This window comes from Moschus berezovskii, chromosome 5 (assembly GCF_049115385.1).
Source record: "Moschus berezovskii isolate FMDL1 chromosome 5, NW_MosBer_1.0, whole genome shotgun sequence".
NCBI lineage: Eukaryota > Metazoa > Chordata > Mammalia > Artiodactyla > Moschidae > Moschus > Moschus berezovskii.
In genome coordinates this window covers 93,583,269-93,597,345 of record NC_142464.1, presented here as the reverse complement: position 1 = coordinate 93,597,345, position 14,077 = coordinate 93,583,269, and the positions used below count along the sequence as shown (strand labels likewise).

At 38.8% G+C, this 14,077-nt stretch overlaps 1 protein-coding gene across 1 annotated transcript in view; it reads left to right on the top strand.

Annotated features, from left to right (window-relative positions):
- Nucleotides 1-10,692, top strand: part of LOC129561878 (transmembrane protease serine 11E) — a 59,289-nt gene extending 48,597 nt beyond the window's left edge. Inside the window, exons 8-10 of the mRNA XM_055434719.2 lie at nucleotides 501-760; nucleotides 2,261-2,403; nucleotides 9,644-10,692. Coding sequence (XP_055290694.2) covers nucleotides 501-760; nucleotides 2,261-2,403; nucleotides 9,644-9,805 — 565 coding nt within the window. The 3' untranslated portion in view covers nucleotides 9,806-10,692. The remainder of the gene's footprint in view (nucleotides 1-500; nucleotides 761-2,260; nucleotides 2,404-9,643) is intronic.
- Nucleotides 10,693-14,077: the final 3,385 nt, after the last annotated feature.

Below are 14,077 nucleotides of genomic sequence, written 5' to 3'. Positions count from 1 at the left end.
GCCCAGAAATATCAAAAGGCCCTAGAATCTGGAGTGGGTGGCTCAGTATGCAGACTGAAGTGCACATCCTAAGAAAACATGCATGTGTGCTCCATTGCTCAATCATGTCCAAGTCTTTGCAACCCTGTGGACTTTAGCCCTCCAGGATCCTCTGTCCTTAGGATTCTCCAGACAAGAATACTGGAATGGGTTGCCATTTCCCTCTCCAGGGAATCTTCCTGACCCAGGGACTGAACCTGCATCCCCCTGTGTCTCCCTGCATTGGCAAGTGGGTTCTTTACCACTGAGTCACCTGGGAAGCCCTAAGAAACATGACACAGTGGTATTTCCACCTTATCTGACTCCTGAACCTTAGATTGGAAAGCATTTGTATCTATGCATAGAAACTATAATTTTAAAAGGAAAACTTACTTTGACATATGTGTGCTAAATTATTTAATATAAATAGTTACAGTAGTAACATGGTAAAGTGGGATTTCTTCCTCATACTTTATCCTCAGGTATAAGGACCCAGCCAGGTGGACTGCTTCTTTTGGAGTCACAATACATCCTCCAAAAATGAAACAAGCCCTCCGGAGGATAATTGTGCATGAAAAATACAAATATCCATCGCATGACTATGATATTTCAGTCTTAGAGCTTTCCAGGCCTGTTCCCTACACAAATGCAGTACACAAAATTTGTCTCCCCGATGCATCCCATGAGTTCCGCCCTGGTGATGTGATGTTTGTGACAGGATTTGGAGCACTGCAAAATGATGGTGAGCATCTGAGGAGAAAGTCAAATCATAGTAACCTAATTTGGTATGCTAAGGCATTTAAAGAATGGAATGCCATTATGCCAAAATATGTTGGTGGGTTGGTCATATGGACCTGCGCCAATCAGGTCCTACATACATGAAGATATGTAAATTCCTTCATGCTTTAGGTTACTTTCAAGTACATCACTACAACTATAGTAATGGTGCTTGATAAGATGATGAAAGTGAAAGAGGAGAGTGAAAAGGTTGGCTTGAAGCTCAACATTCAGGAAACAAAGATCATGGCATTTGGTCCCATCACTTCATGGGAAATAGATGGGGAAACAGTGTCAGACTTTGTGTTTTTGGGCTCCAAAATCACTGCAGATGCTTATTGCAGCCATGAAATTAAAAGACACTTACTCCTTGGAAGGAAAGTTATGACCAGCCTAGATAGCATATTAAAAAGTAGAGACATTACTTTGCCAACAAAGGTCCGTCTAGTCGAGGCTATGGTTTTTCCCGTGGTCATGTATGGATGTGAGAGTTGGACTGTGAAGAAAGCTGATTACCGAAGAATTGATGCTTTTGAACTGTGGTGCTAGAGAAGACTCTTGAGAGTCCCTCGGACTGCAAGGAGATCCAACCAGTCCATTCTAAAGGAGATCAGTCCTGGGTGTTCATTGGAAGGACTGATGCTAAAGCTGAAACTCCAATACTTTGGCCACCTCATGCGAAGAGTTGACTCACTGGAAAAGACTCTGATGCTGGGAGAGATTGGTGTCGGGAGGAGACGGGGACGACAGAGAATGAGATGGCTGGATGACATCACCGACTCAATGGACATGAGTTTGAGTGAACTCTGGGAGTTGGTGATGGACAGGGAGGCCTGGGGTGCTGTGATTCATGGGGTGGCAAAGAGTCAGACACAACTGAGCGACTGAACTGAACTGAACTGAACTGAAGATGGCTGAAAGAGTGAATATGTCTGAAATTTTTGCTAGGGTAATAATACTCTTTTTGATTCCATGTACTGTAAACTGCCAGGCTCCCCTGTCCATGGATTTCTCTAGGCAAGAATACTGGAGTGGTTTGCCATTCTCTTCTCCAGGGATCAAACCTGGATCTCCCACATTGCAGGCAGATTCTTTACCATCTTAGTCACCAGGGTATTAACCACATAAGAGATTAGGGATCATTAATATTTACAGCCAATTGTGAAGATCAGAGAATCATAAAACCACCATCTTTCCCTACTGAAATTAACTTCTAAGCTTAATAATGACATAGAAATTACTTAAGCAACTTGAGGTTCTTTCCTAGGCACCTAACTTCATTTAAAATAGTTATACTTCATTTCCCAAATACCACTGTATCTGAAAAAATACATTCCTAAGATTCTATGTGCCAGCTCATCCAATAACTAATTATAAAAGACTTTCTTCAGGTTTATAGAATATATGCATATATATATATATATATATATAAATATAAATATGAAGTCTATTATTTTCCCTTTAGGTAGCAGTCAAAATCATCTTCGGCAAGTACAGGTAGATCTCATAGACACTAAAAGCTGCAATGCACCCCAAGCTTACAATAATGCCATAACTCCTACAATGCTATGTGCTGGCTCCTTGAAAGGAAATAGAGATGCATGCCAGGTAAGTGATTTGCTGCATAATTTTTTGTTCACCTTTTATTTTGAAATAATTACAGCTCTACAAGAAGTTGCAAAGATAGTACAGAGGGGTTCCCTATAATCTTCACTAAGTATTCTCCAGTGGTTACATCTCATATAACTAGATTAGAATATAAAAGCTAGGAATTGATCTTGGTACAAGATGTATTTCTTGCTTTTTATCACATGTGCAGATTTGTGTCATCATCACTTCAGTTAAGAACTCTTCCATCACCACAGAGATCTTTCTTCCTTTATAAAAACATTCATTTCCTTCCCCCATCACTTTATCATCACTAATACCTGGCAATCACCAATCTGTTTGCCATCTCTATAATTTTGTAATTTCAAGAATGTCGTATGAGTAGAATCATACAGTAGCCTTTTTTCAGAATTTCATTTTGATTTTTTTATAGTTCTGCTGTATATTACAATTATTTTTTTAAGTAGATAAATTAAGATTTTTAGTTGGAGTTTCAATATCAAACTCTCAAAAATTCATAGAATAAGTAAACAGAAAAGTAGAGCAATATAGTAGACCTGAAAAGCACCATGATTTACCTATTAGTGTTTTTAACCATACTCCCTCTTTGTAGGAAAATTGTGTGGTTCCTCTAAGTTTAATACGCATAACTTATCATAGTCTACTGGTGTTGAGATTTTATTAGTTTGAGTTGGATTTGAAATAGAAAACATACTTCCCCTTAAGCCTCTTTAACCTTTCATCATTCATAATATTAAATATTAATAAATATAAATGTTAAATATTTCCTCTCTATAAATACTGATAGCCACATCAGACAAGTTTTTGCTTCAAGTGCCAGATGTAGCTTAGAAAACTTAAGAGGAGAAGGGAAGTATATTTACTCATCATCTGTTCTTTCTTCCCTTCTGGTTTTCTAAAATTTTTTTTAAATTATTTTTATTTTTATTTATTTTAATTTTTTATTTTTTTATTGGAGGCTAATTATTTTACAATATTATATTGGTTGGTTTTGCCATACATTGACATGAATCTGCCCCAGGTGTACATGAGTTCCCCCTCCTGAACCCCCCTCCCACCTCCCTCCTCCCTTTATCCTCCCTCTGGGTCATCCCCGCACACCAGCCCCGAGCATCCTGTAACATGCATCCACCCTGAACTGGTGATTCGTAATTGAAAGACAATTGCTTTACAATATTGTGTTGGTTTCTGCCATACGTCAACATGAGTCAACCATAGGTATACATATATCCCCTCTCTTGAACCTCCCTCTCACCTCCCACTCCGATAGGTTGTCACAGAGCACTGGGTTTAAACTCCCTGCATTATACAACAAATTCCTACTAGCTATCTATTTTACATATGACAATGTATATGTTTATAATTCTTTTTATATAATTTCTTTTCTGTTTCAGAAACTTCCTTGAGCCATTTTTTTTTTTTTAGTGTAGATATGCTAGTGTCAAATTCCCTTAGATTTTGTTTGCAAAATTCTTTATTTCCTATTTATTTGTAAAGCATAATTTTGCCAGGCATATAATTTATGCTTGACAGTTTGTTGTTTTTTTTTAGTGCTTAAATCATGGCCTCTGTAATTTATGATAAGAACTAGCTGTTATTAGAATTGTTTTTCTCTTGCAGATGAAGTGTCATTTTTTTCTTGCTGTGTTCAAGGTTTTTTCTTTGTCATCAGTTTTCAGAAGTTTGAATCTTGGCATGGATTTCTCTTGGTTATACTGCTTAGGGCTTGCTCAGCTTTTTAACCTGCAAGTTTATTCCCTTTGACAAACTTGGGAAAGTTTTAGCCTTTATTTCCTTGAAAAATTTTCAGCTTCATTTTGGAATCCAATAATAGATATGTTAGCTCTTTCCTTTGGAGAAGGTGACGGCACCCAACTCCAGTACTCTTGCCTGGAAAAATCCCATGGACGGAGGAGCCTGGTAGGCTGCATTCCATGGGGTCGCTAAGAGTCAGACACGACTGAGCGACTTCACTTTCACTTTTCTCTTTCATGCATTGGAGAAGGAAATGGCAACCCACTCCAGTGTTCTTCCCTGGAGAATCCCAGGGAGGCGGAGCCTGGTGGGCTGCCGTCTATGGGGTCGCAAAGAGTCGGACACAACTGAGGTGACTTAGCAGCTCTTTCATTATGTTCTCAGAGGTCTCTGAGCTTCTGTTCATTTTTTTTCCCACTCCTCTTTCTGTGTGTTCAGATTGAGCAATTTCTATCATTCTATCTTCAATTTCACTGATTTTGTTTTTACTTCCATCATCTCCTTCATTTTTCTGTTAAGCACTTCTAGCGAGCTTTTTATTGGATTTTTTGTTTGTTTGTTTCATGATGGAAATTGCCCATTAAGACATTTTTGTGATGACTGCTTTAAAATCTTTGTCAGATAATTCCAAATCAGTGTCAGTGTCTGACTGATTGCCTTTTCTTATTCAAATCAAATGTTCCTGGTTCTTGGTATTGAGTGATTTTCAGATATATCCTGGACATTTTGGATATTATGTTATGAGTTTCAGCATCTTATTTAAATCTTCTGTTTTTACAGGACTCCTCTGACATGACAGTGAAGGGGGTAGGGGAATGAGGTAGCATTTCCCCGACTCATTGTCCCCTGACACCAAGGTTGAGAAAGAGACCTTTGTTACTGCTGGATGGAGGTGGAATTGCAGGCTTCTCACTTGGGTTTCCTTTGTGGCTCAGCTGTAAAGAATCCACAAATGCTGGAGACCTGGGTTTGATCCCTGGGTTGGGAAGATGCCCTGGAGAAGGGAAAAGCTACCCACTCCAGTATTCTGGCCTGGAGAATTCCATGGACTATATAGTCCATGGAATCACAAATAAGACATGACTGAGCCACTTTCACTAAGTGTGGGGTTTTTTTCTTTTAAGATGGGAGAAAATTATTAAATTTATTTTATTTTTTGGTTGTGCAGTGCCTGGCATACAGGATCTTAGTTCCCCGACCAGTAATCCAACCCACGCTCCCTGCACTGGACTGCCAGAAAAGTCCCGAAACTAATTAAATCTAATTTAAAAAATAATATATACCATTTTCCTTCATTACCCTTCTTGGTGGAGGAACAGAAAATCCCCTCACACCCTCCATTTAGGGGATTTCACATACAAAGTCTGGGATGGTGAGGATGAAGTAAAAATATACCACTCTGGATGGGGGCAACTTGTTGCTGCTCCCCTTGTGGTCTCCACTAATATGATGGGATAGTGGCCTTATCACTGCTTGGCTCTTCACTAGGTCTGTTCTGACATCACCCTAGAGATAGAGAGAGTTCTGCCTCATTGGTATTGGTGGGTAGTTCATGCTTCCCAACTGGTTACCACAGGGGAGCAAGAGGAAGTCTTCATCATCACCTGGCAGGGATGAAAGAGAGGCTCCCCACTCAGCCTCCTCTGATACCAGTCAGGTGGGAACTGGACTTCCTTAGATTCTATAAGGGTGGAAGTCCAGTCTCCCCACTTGGCCCTTGCTGATGGGGTTGGGATGGGACCACATTTTTTTCTGTGATTGACTCACAGTGTGTACACATCACCCAGCTTATACATGATCAGCTCATGGCCAATCTTATTTCATTCCTACATATTTTAACTCCCAACCTTCTTTCCATCCTCAACTCCAGATCTATTTTGAAGTAAATCAGAGTTGTTTATAATTTCATTTGAAAATGTTAACTTTTCTATTAATACAATGCCTTTTTGATGATAGTATTAGATGTGAATGTCTCATAAATTTGGGGAACTAAAGAGGAGAAACCAAGTTTGGCCTTGTGATTATAACACACTGCTTTTCTGTTTTCAGGAGGAATCTGGCACTTCCCCCTCTCAAAAATCATCAATACCTTTATATGCAGAAATCTTTACTTGGGTCTCTTACTCCCTCCCATCTCAGTGGCCTGTGGCTGCTGCTGCTGCTACTGCTAAGTCACTTCAGTCGTGTCCGACTCTGTGTGACCCCATAGACGGAAGCCCAACAGGCTCCCCCGTCCCTGGGATTCTCCAGGCAAGAACACTGGAGTGGGTTGCCATTTCCTTCTCCAGGCCTGTGGCTACCTCCTCTTAAAATATGATCTTGTTTTGGGTTCTATGGGCTTCCCTGGTGGCTCAGAGGTTAAAGCGTCTGCCTCCAATGCGGGAGACCCGAGTTCGATCCCTGGGTCGGGAAGATCCCCTGGAGAAGGAAATGGTAACCCACTCCAGTATTCTTGCCTGGAAAATCCCATGGACGGAGAAGCCTCGTTGGCTACAGTCCACGGGGTCGCAAAGAGTCGGACACGACTGAGCGACTGAACGGAACGGAACGGAATCCTGAAATACACTGATTTTCCCCTTCCTCCTTTTCCAACAACTCATTTCTGGTTCCTTATTTTGGTTTCTCTTTATTTCCCTCTCTGCCTGTCTCTAAGCCTGGCTGTTCCTTAAGACTCATCATTTTTTTCTCTACATATACCTTCAAAGAAATTACCTTTTCTTTAAGTTAGCTGTCACTTTAATGTCTTCCAAATCTACATCTCCAAAATTAATCTCTTGCTCAAATTCAGTCTTGCATTTCCACATACTCCCAAACCATTTCCATTTATATGTTTTAAGTTGTTAGTATAAGACTAACTTTTATATATGTTCCATCTTAAACTCAATAGGCATTCAGTCAGTTGAGTCGCCCAGTCGTGTCTGACTCCTGCGACCCCATGGACTGCAGCATGCCAGGCTTCCCTGTCCGTGAAATGTTTTTTCGTTTCAAGTTTCTCATTTATGTGGTTGGCTTTCACTATTCTTGAAATCTTTTACTTTTAAATCTCTTTCACATGTAATCAATTAAATCATAGAATATTTCCCCCTTACTATTTCTTCCATATTTATCTCCTTGTCTCCATTCTTTCCGTTAAGAACTTAATCTATTGCTTCATTGCTTCGTATCTTAATCACTAAAACTGGTTTCTTGTTTAGCTTCTGGCTTTAAGTTTCTGTTATGGTATGTACATTCTTTTGTAAAAAAATTTAGTGGAGTAGTTGATTTACAATGTTGTGCTAGTTTCTGCTATACATCAAAGTGAATCAGCTATACATACCCATATTCTTGAATAAACTTCCTGTTCTGTTTTTCATTAAACCACTCACTAAATGTAACTGCATTTAAGGGAAAAATAGCAGTAGATACAGACCAACGGACCCCCTCAAAAGTTATGCAACTTTGTAACCAGAGAATTAACAATATCATGAACAGCAAAAATAATTGTACCTTGAAAAATAACTTAGTGTAGGTAGGCAGATTGCCCAGGGTGGCTGGCGGCTGACTGAGGGAAAGTTAAAAATGCACGAAAACAATAGAGTAGAAATACTGGCTTGCTGAGGGTGAGACAATGCACATGGGAGTGTAGCTCTGGGCAGAGGAGGAAGTACAACCTGGCAGGACCCGAGACTTAAGCAAGGATGGGGTGTGCCTCTCTAGGTAGGGAGAAGGATTCCTGGGCATAGACACTCTTAACGTTTTCTTAAACTAGAACCTCCAAGGCTTCTGCCTGTGCAGTAGCTGAGCTGAGAATTTTTTTTCTGAAAATTGCAGTTCTACTCCCATTATTCTGGCTCCCTTGCCTAAGTCCAAACACCTATAAGCCATCACAACTTCCACTTTGTACCGATGTAACTCCCCTATTCACCAATCACATGTGAGCTAACTAGTGTTAACAGAACCAACTGTCTCTTTCTCCATTTGATACTTGCTGGACATCACCTTAGTTTTCAGCTTGTATTGCTGTTAGACTCACTGCTATCTTTTTTCCTTAATTACTTTATTATCAGACTCATTCACTCCTGTCTCTTAAACAGATTTAAGCTTTGTAGTTTCTGGCATATTCCATTTCTTTTTCTTAATCTGCTATGTCTTCACATAGGCCTGGGTGTCAATTATCAAAATGGTTTGAAGTTATCCGATAACTTCATACAGTACACTTTGTTTCTATCAGTAGATTGTACACTCCTTGAGGGAAAGGCTCATGTGTTTAGACTCTTTTTACATCTCCTACCACATATGAGAGTATAAGGAAATATACTTATTGGTTAATTGATTTAAAAATTACAAGCACATTATATCTAATTGAGTTATTATTAGTGTTAGTTAATGGGTAGGGTAGGGAGAAGGGTTTCATCTACTTTTATGCAGATGAAAGAAAATTTGCAAAGAAATTAGTGTAAAGTAAGGGAAAAAAAGCATGGGCTTCATAGTGAAATCACTCTGGATATTGAATAGCATGTGATATCAGGAAAATTGCTAAACTCTGTTAGTTTCAGCTTCTTCATTGCTAAAATAGAGAAAATGAAACCTAACTCCTTGCTTCGGAGAAGGCAATGCCAACCCACTCCAGTATTCTTGCCTGGAGAATCCCAGGGACGGGGGAGCCTGGTGGGCTGCCGTCTATGGGGTCGCACAGAGTCGGATACGACTGAAGCAACTTAGCAGCAGCAGCAACTCCATACTTTGTTGCCAGAATTACATGAGCTAGTGAAATGATATATTCATTATTTAACACTTCATACAGTGTTGAACATGTAATGAGTGGTCAGTAACTAGAGACCCCAGGATTTTGGGGGAAGATTAGTCAGCACCTTGTTTTCATGACCCATATAAAAGAAATTGCCTACTGGCTTTCACAAGGCATAAACAATTGGACTTTGTGGTTATATATACATATTCACTAAGTTCTATTTTGTGCCAGGCTCTATGCTAAACACATTATGTACACTGTCTTACATAATCTTCAAAATTATCATTGCAGGTAGGTATTATTAGGAGCATTAGCAATAAGTAAATTAAAGGTCTTAGCCAGCTTGGAGGGGCCAGAATTGAGCTTTAAACCCAGGTGTCTGACTCTGACGTCCATGCTTTTTATCAGTAGTAAACTTTTCACCCTTCTTTTAGGAGATGTGTCATACTGATAGTGTGTGGGCAGTTATTTGTCAGATGTATCAGATTGGGGCTGTTCTGACAAGAGATGAAGTCTTTCATCTCAGAGTCCTGAACCCTGAGTCTAACCAGCTCTCCAGGCAGGGGAGCTCCTCCTTTATGCGAATTACTGGCATAGATAAAGGACATCACTTCTCATTTGAGCACACTGAAGATTTTTGAAAACTGCCCCTTTCATTAAACTCACGTTAGAAAATAGCACATTTCTCTGTAATAAGCTGCATTATTAATTACTAATCTCTCCCTTCTCCTTTAGGGCGACTCTGGAGGACCTCTGGTTAGTCCAGATGCTAGAGATATCTGGTATCTTGCTGGAATCGTGAGCTGGGGAGATGAATGTGGGCAACCCAATAAGCCTGGTGTTTATACTAAAGTGACTGCCTTCCGGGACTGGATCACTTCCAAAACTGGTGTCTAAGAGAGAACAGCCTAGCAGAATGGAACACATTTTTGTGTACAGGTCTTTCTTAGAGGTTCAGAATTGCAGAAGTCATCATGCAGGTCACATAGATCTGACCAATCGAACTAAACCATCTGCTATTTCCTTCCTAGCTCTGCTCCACACACCATCTTGCTTCTACCAGATGGATTCTGTCTCAACTTGCAGTCACTTGTTTTTCTAGAAGTTTTCTGTCATCAAATTTTGACTTGTTGACATAAATATCTCTCATGCATGTACGCAGTTTGAAGTGATCCCTTCCTTCATTTCCCTGGCTTTTCTCAACTCAGTAAATTTCCACTTTCAAGGGTCAGGACAAAGAGTAAAACGAAATATGAAAAGAAAAAAAGTACATTTTTTACATACAGAAAAGTATTAGGTGTTTTTTCTTAATGTGGTGAAGAAAATGATCATAATCATTATGAAAGGTAAAGAGACAGCAGAGAACCAAATACTTCGTGACAGTGAAAGAATGGGAACTAAGTTAAGGAAATAAAGAGAAACCAAGATATAATTTATTTGCATTTCCAGCAAGCTGACAGAGATAAATGTGGGGAGAATTCTATTTTCTTTTGGCCTACAATAATTATACAAACTTTATGTAATGTATTTAAGTTAAAGTAAATAGTATTTATTTAACATGGCACTACTGAGAATGTAAACATATAATAAAAATAAATATCATCAATTTGCTTAACATTATGATGATCCACAAAGAAGGGGAAGATGGGGGAAATGTTACTCATCAATATACTGTGAATTCCTTTCAAATCTGAGGCTGGAGTGAAAACTTGACTAAGAACAAGCAGCGTACATTATGTGGTAAGATTTTTGTATGGTTGGGTGGAAAGAAATAAAAATGGAATCTGTATGAACTATTGAATGAAATGGTATTATCACCAAGAGTTTTTGTGTTTGTATTTAAAGTTTTTCCACATTGCATAGCTGTGAAGGGAAATAATGTCCAGGTGTGAGTGTGTATAGTTGTATAAATGCAGCTACAGGTCAGACCTCTATTTTGAGATGACTGCTGATTCCGGCCTTACCACTCCACCTCCTTGCCCTCATTTCCAGTTCATTCTTACACCATGTGTCTCTTAGACTCCTCTGGGCTCAGATGGGAGGATATTATGGGGAATTTATCCTGGAAGATGCCTCCCTGCTACATCTAGCATGACACTGAATTGCTCACTGCTTGGATAGAAAATTGATAGAAAAAGCCTAATATCAACCACCTTCCTGATTTCAGCTTTGATAAATTACTATTGAGTTGTTAGACATACAACATTCAAGTGATGTAGGCACTTTGAAGTTAGGATTGGTTTCGTGTTAGCGGTGAGATTTCACTGAATCTTTGCATTACTCTTTCCTCATTGTGTATAACTACTCATATGAGTTCTGTTTTGTACCATAACCACTTTGAAAGAAACATTAGTAGAAAAAAATCCACCTAAATAACATTGGCATATGAACTGATACAATTTAGGCACTTGGCTAAAATATGATATGAAATCTGACATGAATTGACAGTGCTAAATGTTTTGTAGAAATATATTTAATTTAATGAATTCTTTTGAAAAAATTGAGGAAAATGATGAATTTTAAAGAAAGACTTAAGTACATTTCCTACCATTTCTCTCAGTGTTCCTCTTGTTTGAGTATACTTCACAGTTAGGCCTCTAGGTGGCACCCGTAGGCTGTAGGTAAATAAAGGGAAGCAAGCTCTTAGGATGTTCAAGTAATGATGAAAGCTGTAGTAGGCATTCTGTATCAGGGTCTTGTAAAACCAAAAGAATACAATTCATCTTTAAGAAGGTGTTTAAAAATTAATCCATATAAATTGATACCATGTTAGTATTTTCCACATTTCTGGAGGTAGTTTCCAAATTAAAGTAAAATTTACAATGTGATACGAATTTCTTTGGCAAACTTGAAGAGATTTAAATTAAGAAGAAATTTTAGAAGTTTAATTTCACAGTAGCATAATATTTCTCAGAGAAATATTTCTCAAAAGATCTTAGAAATAGAAGTTTGGCCATAGTGAATATATAAACGATAGTTCAAACCTAATGTGCACAGAGAAATATATAAAATAGTATCATATTTTTAAATGGCAATTTTCTTTAAAAGTTAACTTCTAAAGGATTTCAGATCTTCCCTGGTAGCTCAACTGGTAAAGGAACCACCTGTAATGCAGGAGGCCAGCGTTCAATCCCTGGGTCAGGAAGATCTGCTGGAGAAGGAAACGGCAACCCACTCTAGTATTCCTGCCTGGAGACTCCCATGGACAGAGGAACCTGGAGTACAGTCCTTGGGGTGGCAAACAGTTGGATATGACCAAGTGACTAACACAACAAAGGGTTTCAGTAGTCTTGAACTTGTCTTTTTTAGCCATTTCATTGGAGAAAGGTAAGAAGTCATGACTGAAATAATATTTATTAACTGTGCAAGAAGGCAGGCATTTCTCAGTTATATTTTCTCTCTTCCCACAGTACCTAGTAAAGTGCTCTGCAATAACAGTCTTTCAACAAATGTTGTTGAACTGACCTTTTATATTTGTATTATGCAGAACATGTAGCTTTGTTACTATTTACACATCAATTTTAAGAATTAATCCAGATTTTACACTGTGTGATATAAGCCAGTTATTTAAACACACTAAGCCTCAATATATTCATTTATAAAGCAGGGATAATATTCACCTCAAATGAATGCTGTAGAGATTAAAATGAGATATTTAAAAGTGCTTAACAAGGTTCTTAGAACATAGCAGTTGCTAAAGAAATTGTGCTGTTATAGCTGTTGCTGTAAACTACAGTGTTATACGATTGCTACTTGATTATTAATAGATTGAATAAGTGTTTTTAAGATGAAAAGATGATTAGATCAACATAATGGGCTGGTTTCTTGTTTAATTTTAATTCTACAAAAGAAGTTTTATTGAGATAATTCCAAAACATATTACCAAGTTGTTTGTTATTCTCATTTTTCATTTCAACTTTAAAAAATGATAAACCTTTTTAACTATTGAGCTACTGGACCATATGATGATCTACAGTCTAGTTCAAAAGATGCCTCCTCCATGAGGCATTCCTCAACTCTCTCAAGTGGAGAATTTTTTTTCCTGAAATTTCTGACCACTTAAAATAATTCTTTATAATCAGATAATCATAGACTCACACAGAACTGTAAAATATAATACATGCATGCTAAGTTGCTTCAGTCGTGTCTGTGCGATCCCATGGATGGTATCCTGCCAGGCTCCTCTGTCCGTGGGATTCTCCAGGCAAGAATACTGGAGTGGGTTGCCATGCCCTTCTCCAGGGAATCTTCCTGACCCAGGGATGGAACCCACATCTTTTATATCTCCTACACTGGCAGTTGGGTCCTTTATCACTAGCGCCACCTGGGAAGACCAGAAATATAATACAGAGAGATCCTATGTATTCTTTATCCAGTTCATGGAAATGGTAACATCTTGATTAGCTGTAGTACAATATCATAACCGAGAAGTTGACCGTGAGACAATCTATCAACCTTATGAGAGTTTATGTTTTTAAAACATGCAATTATTTGTGTGTGTGTATTTAGTTCCAGGGAGGCCTGACGTGCTGTGATTCATGGGGTCACAAAGAGTTGGACATGACTGAGCGACTGAACTGAACTGAACTGAATTTTATTTCACGTGTGGATCTGTGTGCCACCACCAAGTCATTGATGAAAGAAAAGGGATTAAAGGGCATCAAACCACGCCATGATCAGAGCAGGGACAAAGTCTCAGTTATCAGGGAGTCTAGGAGAATTTCTTTGTTCTGTTTAAAATCTACTTCACCCCTGGACTCATCACCCTTGGAGAATAAAACCTAAACTCTTTATTATGATTTGAAAATCCATAAACAGCTTGACACTCTTCCTACTCATTAGTCAGGACACATTTCGGGAGTTCCTCTCTTACCAGGAAGCCTTTTCTGACATCCCTAGTCTGGTGTTCCAGATTGCCCCAGGCATATACCTGTTACTGTGCTTTCTACAAAATGGAAACATCTATTTTTGCATCTGAGTATCCTACTAGACAGTTTCTCAAGAGCTCTTTTCTGTCTCTGTGTTTCTGAACTGGTGTCTGGCTCAATGGAAGTAATAATCCCATCCAGCTGAATAACACTGAAATGTACTATTAGGATCTAGCTGCTGTATGCAGCTCTGTGCTTTCTCCCATTGTGCCCTTGTATTTAACCTGTTCTCTAATTTTGC